This window comes from Cottoperca gobio, unplaced genomic scaffold (assembly GCF_900634415.1).
Source record: "Cottoperca gobio unplaced genomic scaffold, fCotGob3.1 fCotGob3_272arrow_ctg1, whole genome shotgun sequence".
Classification (NCBI taxonomy): domain Eukaryota; kingdom Metazoa; phylum Chordata; class Actinopteri; order Perciformes; family Bovichtidae; genus Cottoperca; species Cottoperca gobio.
In genome coordinates this window covers 293,333-315,000 of record NW_021166888.1, presented here as the reverse complement: position 1 = coordinate 315,000, position 21,668 = coordinate 293,333, and the positions used below count along the sequence as shown (strand labels likewise).

Here is a 21,668-nt window from a genome sequence, read left to right as displayed (position 1 = left end):
GCACAGAGGAGGCTAATAGCAGTTTAACTCAACAGCTCTTAATGCTCTCGTAACGTCCCAGAGCTCAAACATCAGCCGGAGCTTTTCTGCTGCCATCTTGTGAAATTATGTTTAAAAGGTATTTCTTTAACTCGCTGTTGTGTCCAACAGTTGAGACAACGATGTGACTCTCTGGAACTGATGTTCACTAGTCAGCAGTTATTATACAAACAATAAAAAGTCTATGTCAACACAACATACGCACACTGTCTTTACAAACATCTGAGACTAACTGACTAACACCCGTCACTGCCACGTTGTAAATAAATAAACTTTATTGATTTGCATTATGTAAAGCTTGTGTTTGAATGTTTAAACGGACTCGCTCCTCAGCCATTAGAAGGATTATAGGATGTATTCTGTAATCCTGATCACTTGAGATTTAGAGTTTCTACTTCCTGTTTAATTCAGCAACAAATCTGCACGTCTCGTTTTTAATGTTTGCTTTATTACATCTCGCTGTGTTTTGATTAACCTTCTTTTAAGCGTTTTAAATCTTCTACTTTCATAAAAGCTTTTAAAACCATCATCTGATGCAAACATCAGTTTTCAGTTTGTCTTTTTATATTGTATATGCATCAAATAATGAATTAAATACAGAATTAAACATTCCCATGTGAAATCTTCCGTGCAAAAGAGTGATCGGAATAAGTCACAGGAAACTATTAATGAGGTTTGAATCAAACTGTAAGTTAAGCGTTGTTGCCTTTACGTAATGAAGAAGGACGACATGTGTGAGGTGAGAAACAGAACCATCAGCAGCTTCCTCACCCGGTCAATGAAACACTGCAGGAACCACTTGGTGCAGTAGATCCCTGCAGACATCTGCTCTCTGTCCTGCAGAGACGAGAGACAAGAGGATCAGAACATATCAAACAGAATCACATTAAATGTCGTCTGAATTCTCCGTGATGAAATGATCGTGTAGCTGTGATCTCACCAGATGTTTCTTCAACTTCGGGAGGAGTTTGGAAATAATCTGATCATGATGTGTCTGGAAACGCTGAAGTTTGGGGAAGCCGGGGACAAAAAAGCCTGAAGAAGAAAGAGACGAGAGAGAAGTTCTTCTCAATACACGAGAGGGAAATCACTGCATGTTTAAAATAATGTATTCTGTGTATTCTGACATACAAGGAATTTGCTTTGGTGCATAAATAAACACAGAAAGAGAAATTAAAACGGACAAATAAAAGCAAATATTGAAATATTTTGCAATATATGAAGAATACGACAAATTACTGAGAAAGAACGTGTACAGTGTAGAGCTGTGCCGTTTCATAAGTGGTCGTGTTCTGCAGAAATGTGTAAAGTTTCACAGAACGGAGATTAAGAGGAGCACAGTGTGGCGTCTCACCGTGCATGCCGTGCTTCTGATTGGTCAGCAGCTGGGACAGCGCCCAGAAGGCGTCTTCCTCGTTCATGTACATCAGCAGCAGGGCGGCGATCTGACTCATCCCCTGGCAGTAGCTCACCTCCTGAGTGTTACAGGGTTCGTTAGTTCTGTGAATCACTCAGCACAGGATGATGCTAATGTTAGATACATAAAGCAATGGATGCTTTCTTTAAAGCAGTTAACAAAGAAGAATTAACGTCAGGGTTCCCACAGCTTCTTACACATTAAACCCAAGGACTAATTCATTACAGTTGCACTTCTCTCGAGGCAGGTGGTGCGTGAAACAATCAGGACGTTAAGTAAAGAAAGACAATTTCTGTTCTTTATCAAAATATAGAAATTCAAGCACTTTCCATGACACATGTCTATTTTTTAAAACTTTCAAGGCCTTGATTTTTTTCCTCAAATTGAAAAGCATTGAAGTATTGAAAGTGAGAACCCTGTAAGGATCATTTAGTAGATCAGCTGTGATGTTGCTGACCAGCAGAGGAAGCGTTTCTCCAGCTCTGCTGAACTATTTCCTGCTGGAGTCTGTTTTATTATCTGCATATCTGTCACATGCAATATATATGTGCAGGATTATGATCCGGGTGTCAGTGGAGACATTCCAGGAATAAATGCTGGATTCATTTACTGCTAAAGGAAACTGCACATTTCCTCCTGCTGCAGCTTCACAATAAAAGCATTTAACTGACTTTTATTTTGAAATAATCCCAGGAAATGCAATGTGTGTGTCGGTGAGCTCCATCGTCAGTTTGAAATACGTCAGAGAGCAAAGAGGAGCAGAGCTGCACAGAATCACATCTTTAAGAGCTTCAAGTTGCACGAAACTGGTGAATAATTCCATATTTAAGGGCCTCGTTCTTGAAATGTGTAACATGTAACATGAGGAGACTCGACATGTTTTAAAGACCCCTCCAGTAAAAACCCTGTGACACAGAAACTCTTCACTGCTTGTGGTTTGGCTGTGGGTTTAAAAGTGCCGGGATAATAAAGTCCAGACCGGTAATCTGATCCAACGGAGCGCTTCTGCATCAGCAGGCTTTCAAGAGGAAAATAAGAGTCGAAAGAAAAGTAGATTTCTATCAGTTAAATCAAGTCGCTGTTTTAGTGCTTGGTGCCACTTACTGTGTTGTAGACTGAATATGCAGAGAGCACGTGGAAGAGAGCCTGCTGCCTGCAGAGAGGACACAAGGACACACCATGAGAGAGGAAGTGATGGGACGAGCTGTCTCCCTGTACACTATCCTGCTTATTACTATAACTGTATTACTATAACTGTATTACTAAACTGTAATTACTATAACTGTATTATTAAAGCTGTATATTATAACTGTATGAATTATAACTGGTATTACTATAAACTAGTATTAGTATAACTGTACTATAACTGTATTAACTTATAACTGTATTATTATAACTGTATTATTATAACTGTATTACTATATACGATAACTGTAATGCTACTAACTGTTATGACTATAACTGTAATTATTAATAACTGTATTACTATAACTGTATTATGATAACTGTATGATTATAACTGTATTACGATAACTGTATATTATAACTGTATTACTATAACTGTATTATTATAACTGTATTACTATAACTGTATTATTATAACTGTATTACTATAACTGTATTACTATAACTGTATTACTATAACTGTATTATTATAACTGTATTATTATAACTGTATTATTATAACTGTATTACTATAACTGTATTATTATAACTGTATTATTATAACTGTATTATTATAACTGTATTACTATAACTGTATTACTATAACTGTATTTATAACTGTATTACTATAACTGTATTATTATAACTGTATTATTATAACTGTATTATTATAACTGTATTATTATAAACTGTATTACTATAACTGTATTACTATAACTGTATTATTATAACTGTATTATTATAACTGTATTATTATAACTGTATTACTATAACTGTATTACTATAACTGTATTATTATAACTGTATTATTATAACTGTATTATTATAACTGTATTACTATAACTGTATTACTATAACTGTATTATTATAACTGTATTATTATAACTGTATTATTATAACTGTATTACTATAACTGTATTATTATAACTGTATTACTATAACTGTATTATTATACTGTATTATATAACTGTATTACTATAACTGTATTATTATAACTGTATTATATAACTGTATTACTATAACTGTATTAGTATAACTGTATTATTATAACTGTATTATGATAACTGTATATTATAACTGTATTACTATAACTGTATTACTTATAACTGTATTACTATAACTGTATTATTATAACTGTATATTATAACTGTATTACTATAACTGTATTATTATAACTGTAGTATTATAACTGTATTATTATAACTGTATTATTATAACTGTATTATTATAACTGTATTATAACTGTATACTATAACTGTATTATTATAACTGTATTACTATAACTGTATTATTATAACTGTAATTATTATAACTGTATTATTATAACTGTATTATTATAACTGTATTAATTATAACTGTATTATTATAACTATTATAACTGTATTACTATAACTGTATTATTATAACTGTATTACTATAACTGTATTATTATAACTGTATTACTATAACTGTATTATTATAACTGTATTACTATAACTGTATTATTATAACTGTATTACTATAACTGTATTACTATAACTGTATTACTATAACTGTATTACTATAACTGTATTATAACTGTATTATTATAACTGTATTACTATAACTGTATTATTATAACTGTATTACTATAACTGTATTACTATAACTGTATTATTATAACTGTATTATTATAACTGTATTATTATAACTGTATTACTATAACTGTATTACTATAACTGTATTATTATAACTGTATTACTATAACTGTATTACTATAACTGTATTACTATAACTGTATTACTATAACTGTATTATTATAACTGTATTATTATAACTGTATTATTATAACTGTATTACTATAACTGTATTACTATAACTGTATTATTATAACTGTATTACTATAACTGTATTATTATAACTGTATTACTATAACTGTATTACTATAACTGTATTATTATAACTGTATTACTATAACTGTATTATTATAACTGTATTATTATAACTGTATTACTATAACTGTATTATTATAACTGTATTATTATAACTGTATTACTATAACTGTATTACTATAACTGTATTACTATAACTGTATTACTATAACTGTATTATTATAACTGTATTATTATAACTGTATTACTATAACTGTATTACTATAACTGTATTACTATAACTGTATTATTATAACTGTATTACTATAACTGTATTACTATAACTGTATTATTATAACTGTATTATTATAACTGTATTATTATAACTGTATTACTATAACTGTATTATTATAACTGTATTACTATAACTGTATTACTATAACTGTATTATTATAACTGTATTATTATAACTGTATTACTATAACTGTATTACTATAACTGTATTATTATAACTGTATTACTATAACTGTATTATTATAACTGTATTATTATAACTGTATTACTATAACTGTATTACTATAACTGTATTATTATAACTGTATTATTATAACTGTATTATTATAACTGTATTATTATAACTGTATTATTATAACTGTATTACTATAACTGTATTATATAACTGTATTATTATAACTATTACTATAACTGTATTATTATAACTGTATTATTATAACTGTATTATTATAACTGTATTATTATAACTGTATTATTATAACTGTATTACTATAACTGTATTATTATAACTGTATTATTATAACTGTATTATTATAACTGTATTACTATAACTGTATTATTATAACTGTATTATTATAACTGTATTATAACTGTATTACTATAACTGTATTACTATAACTGTATTATTATAACTGTATTATTATAACTGTATTACTATAACTGTATTATTATAACTGTATTACTATAACTGTATTACTATAACTGTATTATTATAACTGTATTACTATAACTGTATTATTATAACTGTATTATTATAACTGTATTACTATAACTGTATTATTATAACTGTATTATTATAACTGTATTACTATAACTGTATTATTATAACTGTATTATTATAACTGTATTATTATAACTGTATTACTATACTGTATTACTATAACTGTATTATTATAACTGTATTATTATAACTGTATTACTATAACTGTATTACTATAACTGTATTATTATAACTGTATTACTATAACTGTATTATTATAACTGTATTATTATAACTGTATTATTATAACTGTATTATTATAACTGTATTATTATAACTGTATTATTATAACTGTATTATTAACTGTATTAGTATAACTGTATTACTATAACTGTATTATTATAACTGTATTACTATAACTGTATTATTATAACTGTATTATTATAACTGTATTATTATAACTGTATTATTATAACTGTATTACTATAACTGTATTACTATAACTGTATTATTATAACTGTATTATTATAACTGTATTATTATAACTGTATTACTATAACTGTATTACTATAACTGTATTACTATAACTGTATTATTATAACTGTATTACTATAACTGTATCTATAACTGTATTATTATAACCTGTATTACTATAACTGTATTATTATAACTGTATTACTATAACTGTATTATTATAACTGTATTATTATAACTGTATTATTATAACTGTATTATTATAACTGTATTACTATAACTGTATTATTATAACTGTATTATTATAACTGTATTATTATAACTGTATTACTATAACTGTATTATTATAACTGTATTATTATAACTGTATTACTATAACTGTATTATTATACTGTATTATTATAACTGTATTACTATAACTGTATTATTATAACTGTATTACTATAACTGTATTACTATAACTGTATTACTATAACTGTATTACTATACTGTATTATTATAACTGTATTATTATAACTGTATTATTATACTGTATTACTATAACTGTATTACTATAACTGTATTATTATAACTGTATTACTTATAACTGTATTATTATAACTGTATTATTATAACTGTATTACTATAACTGTATTACTATAACTATTATTATAAACTGTATTATTATAACTGTATTATTATAACTGTATTATTATAACTGTATTATTATAACTGTATTACTATAACTGTATTATTATAACTGTATTACTATAACTATTATTATAACTGTATTATTATAACTGTATTACTATAACTGTATTATTATAACTGTATTATTATAACTGTATTACTATAACTATTACTATAACTGTATTATTATAACTGTATTACTATAACTATTATTATAACTGTATTATTATAACTGTATTATTATAACTGTATTATTATAACTGTATTATTATAACTGTATTACTATAACTGTATTATTATAACTGTATTACTATAACTATTATTATAACTGTATTACTATAACTGTATTACTATAACTGTATTATTATAACTGTATTATTATAACTGTATTACTATAACTGTATTACTATAACTATTATTATAACTGTATTATTATAACTGTATTATTATAACTGTATTACTATAACTGTATTACTATAACTATTATTATAACTGTATTATTATAACTGTATTATTATAACTGTATTATTATAACTGTATTTATAACTGTATTACTATAAACTATTACTATAACTGTATTATTATAACTGTATTACTATAACTATTATTATAAACTGTATTATTATAACTGTATTATTATAACTGTATTATTATAACTGTATTATTATAACTGTATTACTATAACTGTATTATTATAACTGTATTACTATAACTATTATTATAACTGTATTACTATAACTGTATTACTATAACTGTATTATTATACTGTATTATTATAACTGTATTACTATAACTGTATTACTATAACTATTATTATAACTGTATTATTATAACTGTATTATTATAACTGTATTACTTAAAACTGTATTCTATAACTGTATTGTATTATATAACTGTATTACTAACTGTATTATTGATAACTGTTATTACTAAACTGTATTATTATAACTGTATTACTATAACTGTATTATTATAACTGTATTATATACTGTATTACTATAACTGTAATTATTATAACTGTATTATTATAACTGTATTACTATAACTGTATTACTATAACTTATTATTATAACTGTATTTTATAACTGTATTACTATAACTTATTATAATAAACTATTATTAACTGTATTATTATAACTGTATTATTAGAACTGTTTACTATAACTGTATTACTATACTGTATTATTATAACTGTATTAATATTAGAACTGTATTACTATAACTGTATTATTATAACTGTATTACTATAACTGTATTATATAACTGTATTATTATAACTGTATTACGTATAACTGTATTATAACGTATTATACTGTATGACTATAACTGTAATTTATACTGTATTATATAACTGTATTACTATAACTGTATTATTATAACTGTATTAGTATAACTGTATTATTATAACTGTATTACTATAACTGTATTACTATAACTATTATTATAACTGTATTATTATAACTGTATTATTATAACTGTATTATTATAACTGTATGACTATAACTGTATTACTATAACTATTATTATAACTGTATTATTATAACTGTATTATTATACTGTATTATTATAACTGTATTATTATAACTGTATTACTATAACTGTATTATTATAACTGTATTATTATAACTGTATTACTATAACTGTATTATTATAACTGTATTATTATAACTGTATTACTATAACTGTATTATTATAACTGTATTATTATAACTGTATTACTATAACTGTATTATTATAACTGTATTATTATAACTGTATTACTATAACTGTATTATTATAACTGTATTATTATAACTGTATTACTATAACTGTATTATTATAACTGTATTACTATAACTGTATTATTATAACTGTATTATTATAACTGTATTATTATAACTGTATTACTATAACTGTATTACTATAACTGTATTATTATAACTGTATTACTATAACTGTATTATTATAACTGTATTACTATAACTGTATTACTATAACTGTAATTATTATAACTGTATTATTATAACTGTATTATTATAACTGTATTATTATAACTGTATTACTATAACTGTATTACTATAACTGTATTATTATAACTGTATTACTATAACTGTATTATTATAACTGTATTACTATAACTGTATTATTATAACTGTATTATTATAACTGTATTACTATAACTGTATTACTATAACTATTATTATAACTGTATTATTATAACTGTATTATTATAACTGTATTACTATAACTGTATTACTATAACTGTATTATTATAACTGTATTACTATAACTGTATTATTATAACTGTATTACTATAACTGTATTATTATAACTGTATTATTATAACTGTATTACTATAACTGTATTATTATAACTGTATTACTATAACTGTATTATTATAACTGTATTATTATAACTGTATTACTATAACTGTATTATTATAACTGTATTATTATAACTGTATTACTATAACTGTATTATTATAACTGTATTATTATAACTGTATTATTATAACTGTATTATTATAACTGTATTATTATAACTGTATTATTATAACTATTACTATAACTGTATTATTATAACTGTATTATTATAACTGTATTATTATAACTGTATTATTATAACTGTATTATTATAACTATTACTATAACTGTATTATTATACTGTATTATTATAACTGTATTATTATAACTATTACTATAACTGTATTATTATAACTGTATTATTATAACTGTATTATTATAACTGTATTATTATAAACTGTATTATTATAACTGTTATATAACGTATATTATACTGTATTATTATAACTGTATTATTATAACTGTATTACTATAACTGTATTATATAACGTATTATTATAACTGTATTACTTATAACTGTATTATTATAACTGTATTACTATAACTGTATTATTATAACTGTATTATTATAACTGTATTATTATAGACTGTATTACTATAACTGTATATATAACTGTATTATATAACTGTATTACTTATAACTGTATTACTATAACTGTATTATTAACGTACTATACTGTATTACTATAACTGTATTATACTTAACTGTATTATTATAACTATTACTATAACTGTATTATTATAACTGTATTATTATAACTATTACTATAACTGTATTATTATAACTGTATTATTATAACTGTATTATTATAACTGTATTATTATAACTATTACTATAACTGTATTATTATAACTGTATTATTATAACTGTATTATTATAACTGTATTATTATAACTGTATTATTATAACTATTACTATAACTGTATTATTATAACTGTATTATTATAACTGTATTATTATAACTGTATTATTATAACTGTATTATTATAACTGTATTACTATAACTGTATTATTATAACTGTATTATTATAACTGTATTACTATAACTGTATTATTTATAACTATTACTATAACTGTATTATTATAACTGTATTACTATAACTGTATTATTATAACTGTATTATTATAACTGTATTATTATAACTGTATTATTATAACTGTATTACTATAACTGTATTACTAACTATAACTGTATTATTATAACTGTATTATTATAACTGTATTATTATAACTGTATTACTATAACTGTATTATTATAACTGTATTACTTATAACTGTATTACTATAACTGATTATTATAACTGTATTACTATAACTGTATTATTATAACTGTATTATTATAACTGTATTTATATAACTGTATTATTATAACTGTATTATTATAACTGTATTACTATAACTGTATTACTATAACTATTACTATAACTGTATTACTATAACTGTATTATTATAACTGTATTACTATAACTGTATTATTATAACTGTATTACTATAACTGTATTACTATAACTGTATTATTATAACTGTATTACTATAACTGTATTATTATAACTGTATTACTATAACTGTATTACTATAACTGTATTATATAACTGTATTACTATAACTGTATTATTATAACTGTATTATTATAACTGTATTACTATAACTGTATTATTATAACTGTATTATTATAACTGTATTACTATAACTGTATTACTATAACGTATTACTTATAACTGTATTATTATAACTGTATTACTATAACTGTATTACTATAACTGTATTATTATAACTGTATTATTATAACTGTATTACTATAACTGTATTACTATAACTGTATTACTATAACTGTATTACTATAACTGTATTATTATAACTGTATTATTATAACTGTATTATTATAACTGTATTATTATAAACTGTATTACTATAACTGTATTACTATAACTGTATTATTATAACTGTATTATTATAACTGTATTACTATAACTGTATTATTATAACTGTATTACTATAACTGTATTACTATAACTGTATTACTATAACTGTATTATTATAACTGTATTATTATAACTGTATTATTATAACTGTATTACTATAACTGTATTACTATAACTGTATTACTATAACTGTATTATTATAACTGTATTATTATAACTGTATTATTATAACTGTATTACTATAACTGTATTACTATAACTGTATTACTATAACTGTATTATATAACTGTATTATTATAACTGTATTACTATAACTGTATTACTATAACTGTATTATTATAACTGTATTACTATAACTGTATTACTATAACTGTATTATTATAACTGTATTATTATAACTGTATTATTATAACTGTATTACTTATAACTGTATTACTATAACTGTATTACTATAACTGTATTATTATAACTGTATTACTATAACTGTATTACTATAACTGTATTATTATAACTGTATTACTATAACTGTATTATTATAACTGTATTACTATAACTGTATTATTATAACTGTATTATATAACTGTATTATATAACTGTATTACTATAACTGTATTACTATAACTGTATTACTATAACTGTATTATTATAACTGTATTACTATAACTGTATTATTATAACTGTATTACTATAACTGTATTATTATAACTGTATTACTATAACTGTATTATTATAACTGTATTACTATAACTGTATTACTATAACTGTATTATTATAACTGTATTACTATAACCTGTATTACTATAACTGTATTATTATAACTGTATTACTATAACTGTATTATTATAACTGTATTACTATAACTGTATTACTAGAACTGTATTATTATAACTGTATTATTATAACTGTATTACTATAACTGTATTACTATAACTGTATTATTATAACTGTATTACTATAACTGTATACTATAACTGTATATATAACTGTATTATTATAACTGTATTACTATAACTGTATTATTATAACTGTATTACTATAACTGTATTATTATAACTGTATTACTATAACTGTATTACTATAACTGTATTATTATAACTGTATTATTATAACTGTATTACTATAACTGTATTACTTATAACTGTATTATTATAACTGTATTACTATAACTGTATTATTATAACTGTATTACTATAACTGTATTACTATAACTGTATTATTAACTGTATTACTATAACTGTATTACTATAACTGTATTATTATAACTGTATTATTATAACTGTATTACTATAACTGTATTATTATAACTGTATTACTATAACTGTATTATTATAACTGTATTATTATAACTGTATTACTATAACTGTATTATTATACTGTATTATATAACTGTATTACTATAACTGTATTACTTATTAACTGTTACTTATAACGGTATTATATAACTGTATTACTATAACTGTATTACTATAACTGTATTATTATAACTGTATTACTATAACTGTATTACTATAACTGTATTATTATAACTGTATTACTATAAACTGTATTATTATAACTGTATTATTATAACTGTATTACTATAACTGTATTATTATAACGTATTATTATAACTGTATTACTATAACTGTATTACTATAACTGTATTATATAACTGTACTATTAACTGTATTATTATAACTGTATTATTATAACTGTATTACTATAACTGTATTATTATAACTGTATTACTATAACTGTATTACTATAACTGTAATTATATAACGGTATTACTATAACTGTATTACTATAACTGTATTATTATAACTGTATTATTATAACTGTATTACTATAACTGTATTATTATAACTGTATTATTAACTGTATTATTATAACTGTATTACTATAACTGTATGACTATAACTGTATTATTATAACTGATATTACTATAACTGTAATTACTAAGAACTGATTATTATAAACTGTATACTATAACTGTATTACTATAACTGTATTACTATAACTGTATTACTATAACTGTATTACTATAACTGTATTATTATAACTGTATTACTATAACTGTATTATTATAACTGTATACTATAACTGTATTACTATAACTGTATTATTATAACTGTATTACTATAACTGTATTATTATAACTGTATTATTATAACTGTATTATCTATAACTGTATTATTATAACTGTATTACTATAACTGTATTATTATAACTGTATTATTATAACTGTATTACTATAACTGTATTATTATAACTGTATTATTATAACTGTATTACTATAACTGTATTATTATAAACTGTATTATATAACTGTATTACTATAACTGTATTATTATAACTGTATTATTATAACTGTATTACTATAACTGTATTATTATAACTGTATTATTATAACTGTATTACTATAACTGTATTACTTATAACTGTATTACTATAACTGTATTATTATAACTGTATTACTATAACTGTATTATTATACTGTATTACTATAACTGTATTATTATAACTGTATTATTATAACTGTATTATTATAACTGTATTATTATAACTGTATTATTATAACTGTATTACTATAACTGTATTACTATAACTGTATTATTATAACTGTATTATTATAACTGTATTATTATAACTGTATTATTATAACTGTATTACTATAACTGTATTACTATAACTGTATTATTATAACTGTATTATTATAACTGTATTACTATAACTGTATTACTATAACTGTATTACTATAACTGTATTATTATAACTGTATTACTATAACTGTATTACTATAACTGTATTATTATAACTGTATTACTTATAACTGTATTATTATAACTGTATTATTATAACTGTATTATTATAACTGTATTATTATAACTGTATTACTATAACTGTATTATTATAACTGTATTATATAACTGTATTACTATAACTGTATTATTATAACTGTATTACTATAACTGTATTATTATAACTGTATTATTATAACTGTATTACTATAACTGTATTATTATAACTGTATTATTATAACTGTATTACTATAACTGTATTATTATAACTGTATTACTATAACTGTATTATTATAACTGTATTACTATAACTGTATTATTATAACTGTATTACTATAACTGTATTATTATAACTGTATTATTATAACTGTATTATTATAACTGTATTATTATAACTGTATTATTATAACTGTATTATTATAACTGTATTATTATAACTGTACTACTATAACTGTATTATTATAACTGTACTACTATAACTGTATTATTATAACTGTATTATTATAACTGTATTACTATAACTGTATTATTATAACTGTATTATTATAACTGTATTATTATAACTGTACTACTATAACTGTATTATTATAACTGTATTATTATAACTGTATTATTATAACTGTACTACTATAACTGTATTATTATAACTGTACTACTATAACTGTATTATTATAACTGTATTATTATAACTGTATTATTATAACTGTATTATTATAACTGTACTACTATAACTGTATTACTATAACTGTATTATTATAACTGTATTATTATAACTGTATTATTATAACTGTATTACTATAACTGTATTACTATAACTGTATTACTTTAATAGAACATAAAGTATTCAACACCGCTGTGTAACAAAAACATTTGTCGTGGACTATTATCCCACAATGCATTGCAAAAAGTAGTGCACAATGGTCACCAAGAGCTAACTACAGTTATGCATTGTCAAACTCTTGTGCTGCACATGTATGCAGAGAGTTATACATCTTTATTTGTGATTCAGTGGATTATTTAGTTTTACCGATCATCAATTGTAATGTTTTCTAAATGTCTTAATCCTGTTTATTTATTAAACTGTGCAACACAACTAATGCTATGTTTATAATTAATGCTGTATATATACTGCACATTAACATTCATATTTATAGTTGTTAGTTATTGGTATATTTTGTTGTATAATACACATATTTCTTTACACACAATTTTTTTATTACATGTCGTCTTATATTATATATTATTTTATTGTAAAATGGAGCAACTGTTGTGTAACCCCCCCGGGGGTCAGTAAAGAATGTGTCTGAATAATACATAATGTGTATGAGACGAAGAAAACTCAAAACACACATTTCAAAGAATACACAAAGAAAGGAAACGGAAGCACGAAGCAGAGAAAACCCCGAAACATGAATACAACATGACACAGAGAAAACCCCGAAACATGAATACAACATGACGCAGAGAAAACCCCGAAACATGAATACAACATGACGCAGAGAAAACCCCGAAACATGAATACAACATGACGCAGAGAACACCCCGAAACATGAATACAACATGACGCAGAGAAAACCCCGAAACATGAATACAACATGACGCAGAGAACACCCCGAAACATGAATACAACATGACGCAGAGAAAACCCCGAAACATGAATACAACATGACGCAGAGAAAACCCCGAAACATGAATACAACATGACGCAGAGAACACCCCGAAACATGAATACAACATGACGCAGAGAACACCCCGAAACATGAATACAACATGACGCAGAGAACACCCCGAAACATGAATACAACATGACGCAGAGAACACCCCGAAACATGAATACAACATGACGCAGAGAAAACCCCGAAACATGAATACAACATGACGCAGAGAACACCCCGAAACATGAATACAACATGACGCAGAGAAAACCCCGAAACATGAATACAACATGACGCAGAGAAAACCCCGAAACATGAATACAACATGACGCAGAGAACACAAAGATCTCCGTCTCTATCAGAAGCTTCATTCTTCTGCTCGGCCGCTGGACTTCTGTTAAATATTGAAAACATTTTGCTGCTCCAGACTTTCCACTGCGGTTCCCGAACAAATCTGCGCTCTATTAAACTGTCGGTGACTTCACTGTGACCGGCCGGATCGGGTTCCCCAGCGCCGGCCCACCGCTCACACTCGGGTCACGCCGTGGTCACACAATCAAAGCCCCCCCACTGCACATGTGCAACTCTTGTTAGATAGGAAGAGACGTCTTCCACCGCAGAAGATCCCGCTGCCGTGCGTCTGAAGATGAAGTCTGTTCGTTGATACTTATCCACTTCATCCTGAACCGATATTCATGAAATGTGCTTTGTTATAAACGTGAAAACTTGAACATGATACGATGAAGACCAGCGTACCCGTCATGGGTGTGAAGATCCAGCGTTGGAGGCGGGGCCACGTTCATTCCTGTGAAAGTTGCTGAGTGGTGCATGAAGCCAAAGATGCTGCAACTTCTAAGTATAGAATGACCCGGATCGTTCGCCTCCAGGGGGCCAGAGAGCGTGTTCCTTAAGTCCCGCCTCCCAGTCTCCAGAAAAACACTCTGAATTCAGCTGTCAGCGCCTTCTAGAACCTTTAGGACTTGATGATTATAAGTGTTCGTACTGGGAAGTTGATTTACCTCAAAAACAAGTATACGCTGATGACACGTCTCTTTCTCGATGAGTCAACGAGAACGAGTCTTTTTTGAGCCCCATGGCGTCACGTGACTGACACGGCAGTTGTAATTCCACAGTTTGGGAGGCTTGGTACACGTACATCCCGCCTGGCCCCAACTTCTTCTTCTGTGGTGGTTGCGTTTCTTCACCGCCCCCTACTGGGCTGTTCACATCTGGATGATGTGTGAGATCAGATGCCTGAAGGTTCATCACAGTATCTCACCTGGAACTATGGTCGTGTGGATGAAACTGGTTTCCCTGAATATCGATACCCAACTGTAAAATGCACCACGTGGCCAAAAGTATGTGGACGCCCCAAATCTGACTTACTTGACTCCGAAGCGATCCATGAACATGATGTGGTTTCTAAACGTCCGGTTGATGTCCAGGTCGATCTGTTTGATCTCAGCCGAGTACAGTCTGGCCTGCTCCTTCATGTTCTGAGACAAAGGGATGAAAGGAAAGAATAAATAAACCTCATTACAGATACAGATTTAAGACTCCAGCTATTAGTCACATCCTCCATCTGATCTTTTATGCCCAGAGACGACACTCCCTTCACAAGCTTCCTGCAGGCTGGATGACATCATCGGCGCACACACCTCATATTTGCCCTCGTTTTCCTTCTTCGCCCGCTCCACGTCCAGCATCAGCCCCCAGGCCCGACCTCTGAGCTGCAGGGGGATGCCCTTGTACACCCGTTTCATCATCTGACCGCAGAGAGCGGAGGAAACATAAACACTGGGTGAATAAAAAATAAAAAGCCAGAAGGTTTGGAGAGCTGGAGCCGTGAAGCGTGAGTCACCGGAAAGTTTGACCGCCAACGGCGATATTCACAAGAACAAAGGAAAGGAGTGAGCATACAGACTAACAGGTGTGTGTGTGTGTGTGTGTGTGTGTGTGTGTGTGTGTGTGTGTGTGTGTGTGTGGAAATGTTTCCTTTAAATACTTTTAATGCTCAAATTAGAACTTAACATTTTATTGAGTGCCGTTAGTCGCTGTTTCCATCCGGACATCTCAGCAGGATTTAAAACATGAGTTTCTCTTCGTCTCTTTGTGCGAGCAGAACACAGTTTCAGTTGGTTCTCCACAGAGCGCCCCAGAGGGTGAGCGTGTTTCTCTGAAGTAGTGCCAGGTCATATTACGCAGCAACATGGCGGACGACGTTACTCTGATGATCTCTGAGTAATAAAATACAACACAACACATAAAGCTCATCGACACATCGACGTCAGATGAACGACTTCCCAACTCGGGAAACGGGACGATCCGAGGAGCACCTGAACGCACCACCGGCCATTTTGGATCTCTGTGTCGCTAAAAGCAACCGATCCACAAACGTGTTCTGTGAGGTGACAGTGACCTTTGACCCCCAAAGTTGAATCACTTGATCCTTAAGTGTAAGTGGACGTTTGTATCAGATGTGAAGAGGTTCCCTCGACACGGACAACCCGAAAAAACGATAACATTTAAGAGATAAGAAGAGACATTTGAGCGTACTGTAAGTTTAAAAAGTGTGTCGTCTAGTTTCATATTTAAGCCGTGACGTTAGCATCCAGTAAACTGTAATTGGACTTGGACAGCTGCGGTGACCGAACCAGACTCCACTTTACATACTTGTCAGTAATTATGTGAACTCTGCAGCAGGAAATGAACATAATGGCGTTTGCTCTGGTATGTGTGGGCTGTTCTCACCCTGTCACTGTTCTTGTATTTGTCCCACTTCTTCACCATCTTCAGCCACTTCTCCGCCCTGTCGATGTCCAGCTGCTTCCTCTGTGAGGGACACAGCAGCCGGTGAACACACACACATCTGTGTTCCTACTGTAAGAGCGGCTCACACATTTCCTTCTTTACCTTTTCCTCGTGTGCAGTCGGGGCCGGCAGCTCGTCCTCACTAGAACAAAACAAACGGCCAGAGATTCACAGTAAATCTCAGTAAAGCTGCGTGCGGCGCGAAGACCATAAACAGGACGGACTTACTGCATGAAGCCCAAGCGGTCGATGACTTTGTAGATGCTGTAGTCAGCATCTTCCCAGGGGTCGATCTCCACCCCCGCCTGCCTGCCCTGCACGCACGCACGCACACACACACACACACACACACACACACACACACACACACACACACACACACACACACACACACATACACACACACACATTTAGGAGGATGAAAACAGAACACAAGATGATATTGATATTATTAAACAGAATAAATCTTTAATATTTGAGGCTATTGATTTTTTTAGTTAGTTATTTTGCATTTTATTATCTGAGATCAGTTTCCAGAAATATATAATCTTATGTTTTCAAAGCCTCACATGTATCAAAATATTTTTATACAACATAAAATAATTGTATTATTTTTAGTGATTTATTTCCTTCATGAGTGGAAATGAAAGATTAGAGACTGAATACAACACAGAACTTATGTTCCAGCCATGTACTGGATGTTTCTGGGTCAATATGTTGAAATCACCTCCAGCTACGAGCCGACTGTCGTTGTTCTACGTCAAACTTACGCCCTTAAATGTGCCGGCAAGACAAACCTCTTACTGTGCGGACCCTGGGAACTTAAGAATCAAGATGCTTTAGAGCAATCTTGTCATGAACTGTAGTGTAATTGTTGTTGTTAAAAGTGAAAGTGCACATTATATATATATATATATATATATTATGTAATATATATATATATATATATATATATATATTATGTAATATATATATATATATATATATATATATATATATATATATATATATATATATATTACATAATATATATATATATATATATATATCTGGACCAAAGAAGTGGAGCAACCCATGATGCACCTGCCTGTGCACGCTCGTACACTTTCAATACATTTATACAGTCTGATAAAAGGTGCACGCACGCGCACACACACACACACACACACACACACACACACACACACACACACACACACACTAAAAGGTTTAAACCCAAACATGCGCTCAGAATCTGCATTAATCAGCACACAGTAGGAGTAAAGTTTGTATCATCCATTTAGATTATAATCTTGTCGCAGTGTTGACATAACAGAGCAGGAGCTAATCCGCAGACGAGGCTTCTCCCTGAGCTCTGAACAACAGCGCTGCTGCGGGTCGGCTGCCTTCCAGACATGCAGCCAATCAGCATCCTGCTCTCAGCGAGGGGGGGGGGCTGTTCGTGGTCGAGTGATGTCAGTGTCATGAAAGTGAGAGGACTAAAAACACTTCCTCTCTGAGGGTGTGTGGAGCAGCAGAAACACAACTCCATAAATGAAATCATTTTAAATGACACAGAACTTTATTTCTTTTAGAATCCTGATATTAATAATAGAAGTTGCAAGTTTGACATTTCTTTTAGTTTCCAAAGTGTTTAATCAGCAGTGAGTTATTTATAGTAGTTCATTTGTTTATAGATTATTATTATTATAATGTTTCTGCAGAAAGGAAACATTTCCAGGATCAGTAATAAACCTTCTAGATCATAACTTCTCCAGGTTTGACAGCATTAATAATAATAATAATAATAATAATAATAATAATAATAATAATAATAATAATAATAATAATAATACATTTTATTCAGGTGCAAACATTTAAGAAAATGTGGCTTTTGTTCAAATGTTTTGTAGAAGAAGTTTTACTATGTTAAAGTGAAACGTATGAGCACCGGTGTAAACATTTCAAACTACACACAGCTTTGATGTCTTATACGAAGGATGCATATTATTATATTACTTTGTAGAACATCACTCGATCAGCAATAACTGAAGAAATGTGTTTTAAGCAACTATTCTTCATTTTAAAGGCTAAGATTTAACTTTATTTAAGAATGAATTCCTTTATTATGCATTTGTTCAATCTGAGCAGGACAGACGTACAGTTTGAATCTGTTTCACTGTCGTGACCGTCGACTGTAGTCTCTCGTGGACCCGTGTGCATCTGTGGCAGATCTTTACCCAGAGTTCTCCTGGGATACACAGTGTGGTGTGGGCTTGATCTTTGTCCAGCCCTGCTCCTCCTCGCTGCTCTGTCAGTACATGTGGCCGGAAAAACACAGAAATCAGGACGTCCGGGCCTCCAGCCAGCCCCCGGAGGTCGCTGTCAAGTCCATCGCTGCACAGTGTGTCACAGCTGTTGCTATGGCTAGACAGACCCCCCCAAGCTGTGGAGCTATATTTAACCTCTGGCTGCCACCATCTCCATTCCCCAAGTTCATCTCTGCATCAGCACGTTCCGCACTCTGAGCTCTGAGATGCTCATCCAGGCTTTTATTTTGAAAGTTGCGAACATTTGTTTCTGTCCTGCAGTTCATTTTCTATTATGTGTTTGTACTTATATCCACTGGAGCTGCAACAATAAGTTCATCGTTTCACAAGTTCATTCGTCATTTTTAATGCAAAAATGTCTTAAATGATGTTTTCAGCCTCTGAAATCTGGAGATTTGCTGCTTTTCTCTGTTTTATATCAAATGAAAGTGACAAAACAAGACATTTAAAGACCTCATGTTGGACTTCAGAGGCTGCAGGATTATGGGATGTTGGCGGCGTTACACACCGGAGACAGAGCTGCGTTTGCACACCACGTTTTGCTTTTCATGCCTGTTTTTAATGTCAGTTTCAGTTTCAGTCAGATTCTGGTCATCATGCTCCATCAAACATATTATTATTACACAACGTGTTATTAATGCCCCCACACCCGCCCACACACACATCTACAGTGCGTTGTCCTCCACACATGCAGAAAAGCACCGCACACACAAACCACACATTTCAATGTACGCTCTCGTCCTTCTCTGTGCGTCTTTTAAACACAGAATCGAGCGAGTGTGAACTCGTCCTCCTACAGAATAATAACACATCTTTACGTGAGGCACACTCAACATACACAACACTGAGGAACACAAGGAAACATGTTGCACGCCATCAGCTAACGAGAGCTGAATATATAAACATGAGTTCTGGTTTGAATGTAATCTGATTACATGATCCATCTGCAGCTAAACAGCGTTTCTGTGTTGGACTCACAAACTCACCGTAGCATATTTCAAGATGATATCAGCACGTTCTTCTGCGATTAGAGTCTCAATGTCTTTCTTCATGTCAATATCTGCAGAGAGGAAACACAGAAGTGTGTGAGCTGCAGAACAACAACTCAAGAAGAAAGAACACAGCTGATGGATGTGGGCGACAGGATGAGCTGGCACTGAAGCACACTTTGCATGTAATGACTTCATCACTTTGGGAACAGAGTTATTAAGAGCTGTTTGCATAATGCAGTTTATATGTTTTATTAAAATGCACGTAAGATA

The 21,668-nt window shown here is 28.6% G+C and overlaps 1 protein-coding gene across 3 annotated transcripts in view; it reads right to left on the bottom strand.

Annotated features, from left to right (window-relative positions):
• LOC115005156 (USP6 N-terminal-like protein) overlaps positions 1-21,668 on the bottom strand; it is a 35,202-nt gene that overhangs the window by 6,606 nt on the left and 6,928 nt on the right. For 2 of the 3 annotated variants that reach the window (XM_029426969.1, XM_029426968.1), the window contains 10 exons: positions 21,393-21,466; positions 18,326-18,411; positions 18,200-18,239; positions 18,038-18,118; positions 16,945-17,052; positions 16,673-16,782; positions 2,561-2,609; positions 1,394-1,514; positions 980-1,074; positions 811-876 (listed from right to left, as the gene is read on the bottom strand). In XM_029426969.1, the coding sequence (XP_029282829.1) occupies positions 811-876; positions 980-1,074; positions 1,394-1,514; positions 2,561-2,609; positions 16,673-16,782; positions 16,945-17,052; positions 18,038-18,118; positions 18,200-18,239; positions 18,326-18,411; positions 21,393-21,458 (822 nt within the window). In that variant the 5' untranslated portion in view covers positions 21,459-21,466. Of the gene's footprint in view, positions 1-810; positions 877-979; positions 1,075-1,393; positions 1,515-2,560; positions 2,610-16,672; positions 16,783-16,944; positions 17,053-18,037; positions 18,119-18,199; positions 18,240-18,325; positions 18,412-21,126; positions 21,200-21,392; positions 21,467-21,668 lie in introns of all 3 variants that reach the window. The other variant, XM_029426970.1, reaches the window with a different exon arrangement.